This window comes from Sapajus apella, unplaced genomic scaffold, assembly GCF_009761245.1.
Source record: "Sapajus apella isolate SASKATOON/1434 unplaced genomic scaffold, GSC_monkey_1.0 scaffold209, whole genome shotgun sequence".
NCBI lineage: Eukaryota > Metazoa > Chordata > Mammalia > Primates > Cebidae > Sapajus > Sapajus apella.
Window position 1 is genome coordinate 560,865 of NW_022437149.1, and position 7,079 is coordinate 567,943.

Genomic DNA, 7,079 nt, shown 5'->3' on the forward strand with positions numbered 1-7,079 from the left:
GATAAGAGGGACATAAATCCACAACATTAGAACGTTTAAGAGCTGCAAATGAAGGAGAAAGAAAAACCATAAAAGATGAAAAAGAATTCAGGTTGCCATGTCCTGAATACATACGCTATGTGCCCAGCGTTGTGCTGTGTCATCTAGTCTTCTTTTCAGTTACCAAACATGTGGAAGGTACAGATCCAAAGTGAAATTGGGAGTGCAGAGAGCTGAGCTCCATACTGTCAAGGAAAAACTGGGGGATGAGTTACGCCTGGAAGAAACTAGAGACTTTTGCTCCAACAAAGCAAAACAACATTAAAAAAAAAAAACTCTCTCCTATTTCCCCATGGTCAGCCTACTTGTGTTGATACTTACCATTTCATAATTTCCTCATTCTGTTTACTGGAGTGAAGAGAACTGACGTGTTGTCCAATAAACTTTCTTGTCCTTACGCAAGAAGAGAAATTCTGGTTGAATGCATAGCCACAGAGCAAGCTAATACTCTATGTCTATCAGAGTTGAACTTCCTAAAAGATCAAGTGTTCGTTCACCTTTCAGGATTCATTCTCCCCGAATCTTACCAACAAAACAGCCCTGAAGAGAGAGAAAGAGAGGGAGGGAGACAGGGAGAGGAACAAAAACCAAAGAGAGAGAATGAATTCATCCAAATCGTCGGAATCACAAAGCACAGGTAAAATCTGCAGCTCTTCATTTTCTTCCGTAGATCTCTTTTTGGAACACGTGATAAATACAGTGAAAGACAGGACAATAGAAAATTATTCAGTGAAGTTTTGTTTTGTGGTTTTTTTTAAAAAAAAAAGAGACAGAGGGAGGAAGAGAGAGAGCTTGGAAGACTATTTCTTACACCAGAAAGCCTGCTGGACTGTAGCTAAGGGAGAGCGATCACTGCTTCCACCCTTGCTGCAGTGCGTTGTATCACTTTGGCGAGTCACTCCACTCCTCTGGAACTCATTTTCTTTGTCTGTAAAACGTGTATTGGGAGGAAGAGAGGAACTGCTAGATGACTGCTAACATTTTACTGTTAATATTTACAAAAAGCTTGAAAAATGAGACAGCAAAAAGATTGTGAGAAAAGGGAAAAGGAACACGGAAAAAGAAAGAAGGGGGGCCTTAGAAAATATTTCAAAACATTTAACTGAGAGACTTAGAAAGGAACAATTGTATATCTGAGTTCATGAGTTGGAGTCTTAAAACTGGTCATGAATTACTCCAGGGATTCTAAATGTGTGCCTTAGAACACCGGCAGCAGTAGCCCCTGGGAACTTGTTGGTTCCATACAAGCTCTACTGAATTGCTAACTCTGGGGTTGGGGGTCAGCAATCTGTGTTTCAATAAGCCCTCCAAGTGATTCTGAAGCATGCTGAAATTTGGGAATTACTCAACACAGACAATGGAAGTAGAAGGAAATAAGTTAAGGATGAGTAAAAATCTCCTCTGTCTCTTTTGTACCTTGCTTAGGGAAAGCTGACCATGTTTGCGTCTTTCCTTTTACAGATAGAGGACACTTCTCTTCCCAAATGTTCTTATGGACTGCTGCTGGGAGCTCCATCCTATTTCTCAGTGCCTGCTTCATCACCAGATGTGTTGGTGGGTTCTGAAGGTCAAATTCAATTTAATTCTTCCTGGTGCATATTAGGAGTAAACTGTTCCTTGCTGCCTGTAGATTCTCTTCTCCCTCAAAGTGTCTTTCTATTTCACTCTTTTTTTCCTGTTAATCTCTAGGTTATTTGTCAAACCAGAAACCTCAACAAGCAGGGAACTGTTTCTGAATTTTAATCATCTGTGACTTAATTTTCATGATAGACATTTTTCACTTCCGTGGCAGTCTTGAGTCCTCCTCTTTCAGCCCCTGTCATTAGTGTAAGCTTCTCCAGGAGATCCAGCCTTAGAGCTTGAACTACTGGTCAGGACCAGAAAGATGACCAATTCCTTTTTGGAAGGAAGGGTAGAGTGAGGCATATAAGGGGGTGCAAATGTATCTATTTTCTGAGTCATAAGAAAAAGCGTAAGAAATTAACATGATAATTACTGGCACTTTTGTTATAAACACAAAACTGAGGGAATTGATTTTTTTAACCAAAATAAAACTAACAGACATTACACCCTTTCCTTTATAGTGACATATCACACCTTTCAAATCTGTGATGAGAAAAAGTTTCAGCTACTTGAGAACTTCACAGAACTCTCCTGCTACAATAATGGATCAGGTATAATAGTATGTATTGTATACTGGATAATGGATAATGGATCAGGTATAATAGTCCCAAAGGTGAACATCAAAATTTATGTAGCAACATTTTCTGGCTTCTAGATTGACTTTGGGACAGGTGAAATATAGCTGAATTACATCTTATTTTTCAAAAGCCGAATGTAAAATCCTAGAACTTTGGAGATGCAATTAGCATTGGGGCAGGAAGTCTTGGGGACATTATAGTAAACTTTTAGAATATATCTGAGGTGTATGTCTAAACAGTAAATCTGGAAGTGGAAGGAGTTATTCCCAGGAATGTACTTTTTCTTCATTCACCTACTTCCAAAATAAGATGCAGGAGAAAAAAAATGTATGGAGTAGAGAACTTATAAATATCTCACAAATATACTCTCTGTACTCTTATATGTCATCTTGTTCCAAGTCTTAGCAAAATGCTACATGACACTAAGAAAGTAACTTCCTTCTCTGAACTATAATTTTCTCACCATTAAATTGAGAGAAGTTGGGCCGGGCGTGGTGGCTCAAGCCTGTAATCCTAGCACTTTGGAAGGCCGAGGCGGGTGGATCATGAGGTCAAGAGATCGAGACCATCCTGGTCAACACGGTGAAACCCCGTCTCTACTAAAAAAAATACAAAAAATTAGCTGGGCATGGTGGTGCGTGCCTGTAATCCCAGCTACTCAGGAGGCTGAGGCAGGAGAATTGCCTGAACCCAGGAGGCGGAGGTTGCGGTGAGCCGAGATCGCGCCATTGCACTCCAGCCTGGGTAACAAGAGCGAAACTCTGTCCCCCCCAAAAAAAAAAATTGAGAGAAGTTAGACAAATTAGTTATAATAGACCTCAAAGGCAAAAGTTCCGTAATTCTAAGAAATCTAACTTATCTGTACAGCACAGTTTGGAGATTTGAGGATATATTGTTTAGGCAACATAAGAGATGACTGTTTGGGGATCACCCAAATAAGATACACAAATTTCTCTGACATTAGTAGTCTAAGTACAGATAATAAGGTTCAAGAGCAAAGCAATAGCATAACTGAGATGGTTTGCATATATAGTTGCATTTCCTGGCACTGACATCAGAGAATGAAGATTATGTTCAAAAGACCAAAAAAAAAATCTGTTTATGTTTATTGACATTGGAATTATCTAAAATCTTAGATACTAATATGTGGGATATGAACAAGTGATTCCAAGGCTTCTGGCTTAAATGAGGACTCCATGGGGCCAGATGAAGCTTTGGGTTTTCTTAATTGGTTCAGCTGGGACACTCACTGAAACATCTCTCATCCTAGGTTCAGTCAAGAATTGCTGTCCATTGAACTGGGAACATTTTCAATCTAGCTGCTACTTCTTTTCTACTGACACCGGTTCCTGGGTATCAAGTGTAAAGAACTGCTCAGCCATGGGGGCTCACCTGGTGGTTATCAACTCAGAGGAGGAGCAGGTAGCTGGAGTCCTTTGATGCCAATGTGACATTCCTCAAATGGTCCAACTCTCTTTGTACACATATGCACGGTGTTTGACTCCCAATGACTATTGTTAATGCATGTACTAAAATACATGCTGTTCCTACTATTCGGGTAAACTCACTACCTACCTTAATTTATTTTCATCCCTAGAGGAACCTAAGAAAAAGGGAATTTCCAAATGGATTTCCCTTAGTTAGGCAAGGGGAAAAAAGAGGGTTGGAAGTTAATTTCAGACTATTCGTTATGTTTATGAACATATTATATGAAAAAGGGAAGCCAAATATTGTTCGTTTTCTTTAAGCTGTGATTAATAATGTTTTGCACTAGATATACTCAATAAATTTGGCCACCAATGACAGTAGATAAACTTTGAAATAATTTTTCAGGATCTCCTTTTCTGTTGGAGGTTATTTTTTGTCAGTTTAATTTTATGTTATGTATATTTTACCACAAAAAAAAAATCAGTAGATAATCTTCAAAATCTTACAGCTTCGTTTATCTGTCATTTCTTATCCAGATTCCTTTTTTTTTTTTTTTTTTTTTTTTGAGCTGGAGTTTCACTTAATCACTGAGGCTGAAGTGCAGTGGCACCATCTTGGCTCATTGCAATCTCCACCTCCCAGGTTCAAGCGATTCTTGTGTCACAGCCTCCCAAGTAGCTGGGACTACAGGCGCCTGCCACCAAGCCCAGCTAATTTTTTTGTACTTTTAGTAGAGACAGGGTTTCACCGTGGTGGTCAGGCTGGTCTCGAACTCCTAACCTCAGATGATGCACCCGCCTCAGCCTCCCAAAGTGCTAGGATCTCATCCAGATTCTTGCCTTTTTTTTTTTTTTTTTTGAGACGGAGTTTCGCTCTTGTTACCCAGGCTGGAGTGCAATGGTGCGATCTCGGCTCACCGCAACCTCCGCCTCCTGGGTTCAGGCAATTCTCCTGCCTCAGCCTCCTGAGTAGCTGGGACTACAGGCACGTGCCACCATGCCCAGCTAATGTTTTGTATTTTTAGTAGAGACGGGGTTTCACCATGTTGACCAGGATGGTCTCGATCTCTTGACCTCGTGATCCACCCACCTCGGCCTCCCAAAGTGCTGGGATTACAGGCGTGAGCCACCGCGCCCCGCCGATTCTTACCTCTTTTAATAAAAATTACCAGCAACATTTATTCAAAACGGAAATAACTGATCTCCTTTTGTTTTCTATCTTCCATAGGAATTCCTTTTCTACAAGAAACCGAAAATGAAAGAGTTTTTTATTGGACTGTCAGACCAGGTGGTCGAGGGTCAATGGCAGTGGGTGGATAACACACCTTTCACAAAGTCTCTGAGGTAATTACCCTCCTGTTGAGAGGAGCTCTTGAAACCACCTTCTGTTATCTGCGATAGATAGGTCCATCCTTGGTAGTATTAAATGCAGGAAAGAGAAGAGCTGATGTAGAAAAGACGAAGGAGAAGTACAAGCACCCGCTTCTCGCCTTTCCGGGATCGTCTCAAGAATAAAGGGGAAATAATAAATGAAATGAGAAGGGGGTTAGAACTGAAGAATCATTCACTGAGAATACAAAAGAGACAAGGGAAGGAATTAAGAGTCTTATTCCCCAAATCTGAAGGAAATGAGGGGGAAAAAATAGTAAGTTGAGAAAGACAGCAGATTCTTATGCAGTGAAAATGAGAATCCCTTGATAATGTCTTTTTTCTCCTTAATACTAGCCTTACATCGTTAGAGCATAGCATTTTTTATTGTGCGTATGCTTTTTTGTTAGATTGATTAATTGATTATAAAATATTTTGCTATATATGTTGATTCTCATGATTTGTTAGGGAGTAAGTTTTTGATCTTTTTTCTTTTCTTCAACTTTTATTTTAAGTTCTAGGGGAAAGGCGCAGGAAGTACAGGTTTGTTACATAGGTGAACGTGTGTCATGGTGGTTTGCTGCACCAATCATCCCATGACCCAGATATTAAGCCCAGCATGCATTAGGTATTCTTTCTGACGGAGCACAGCATTTTTAAGTTTTCAAAGTTTTTTTTTCTCATTTATTATTTCATTTCACCTAAATCACACTTTCCTGGAATGCATCAGTATTATTAATCTTTCATCTTTATTTGGCATTTGAGGAAACTAAAACTCAGAAGAGCTAAGTGACTTAGCGAATGAGCAGTTCTAAGAGCACAGCACAGATGCTCTGACACTTTAGAAATGCTGCTTCACTGCTGCACCATAACACCACTGCAGGATGCACCTAAGTTAATACACACTCTGTGCAAAATAAAGAGAGCCAAGCCGACAGGAGACATGAGTGTGAAGAAAACAAATCTATCAGAATATCAATCTTCCCCATAACTTCTCATTCTATAGCTAAGGAACAGGACAGAATAGAAAGTCAGAAAGATCCAGTTCAGCTTGAGTACTCACAAACTGTAACTTAGACAAATGGTTTAGGCTTCCGGGTATCATAATACATGCCTGGCAAAATTGTTGTGAGGTTAAATAACACAAATGGAATTTGCCCAGTATAGCAGGTTACTCTACCTCTTTTTGCTGGGATTTAAAATCTCTTATGTCATTCTTTTTCAGCTTCTGGGATGCAGGGGAGCCCAACAACCTAGTTACCCTGGAGGACTGTGTGACTATAAGGGACTCTTCAAACCCAAGGCAAAATTGGAATGATGTAACCTGTTTCTTCAATTATTTTCGGATTTGTGAAATATCAGAAATAAATTTTTGAACAAAAGAAAATCTCTTTAAGAACAAAAGGCACAACTTAAATGTGTAAAGAAGGAAGAACAAGAACATTTCCACATCCGCCGCCCCACACGAGAGACCTGTGTGTTGAACTTCAGAGGACTTCATAAGTATTTGTTACTCTGATATAAATGAAAATAAGTAATTTTAATGTTATAATTCATGTTACTGGCTGAAGTGCGTTTCTTCTCTACATTAGTCACAAGTCCTCTTCCCAGAATTTACAAAGCAATTCACTACCTTTTGGTACATTTGCCTCATTTTTGAGTATTTATATGAAAGTACAGGGACGCAGAGCCAAGACAGGGTCCAGTAAAGAAGAGGATTTTGGAAGGCCTCTTTGAACAATCGCCTGAATCCAGGCTCTGTATCGGGTCGGCTTTCTAGCTGCTGACAAGTCTGTCTTCTCTTCTTATTTCATACCATTCTTGTCTCCTGCCTAAGCATATATTCTCTCTGTGCTCCCCTATCTAATAAGAAGCTTCTTCAAGTCATGGAACTTATTCCTGCTCAGAATACTCTCGTGGCCTTCCTGGCTACAGGCCTCTGCTGTACGTCTTTAGGGAAGGGCATGCTGACCACCTGCTCCAAACTGGCTGTACCCAAGTCCACCCATCCCTGGGATTTCCTTTGCTCTGCCTTATTTTCAAT

The 7,079-nt window shown here is 40.0% G+C and overlaps 1 protein-coding gene across 1 annotated transcript; it reads left to right on the forward strand.

Moving 5' to 3' along the window:
• Positions 1-457: 457 nt before the first annotated feature.
• CLEC4E (C-type lectin domain family 4 member E) lies at positions 458-6,591 on the forward strand. Its single transcript, XM_032270357.1, has 6 exons — positions 458-676; positions 1,501-1,593; positions 2,124-2,213; positions 3,511-3,662; positions 4,896-5,011; positions 6,261-6,591. The coding sequence occupies exons 1-6, from the start codon at positions 640-642 to the stop codon at positions 6,409-6,411; spliced, it is 639 nt and encodes a 212-aa protein (XP_032126248.1). The 5' UTR covers positions 458-639; the 3' UTR covers positions 6,412-6,591.
• Positions 6,592-7,079: the final 488 nt, after the last annotated feature.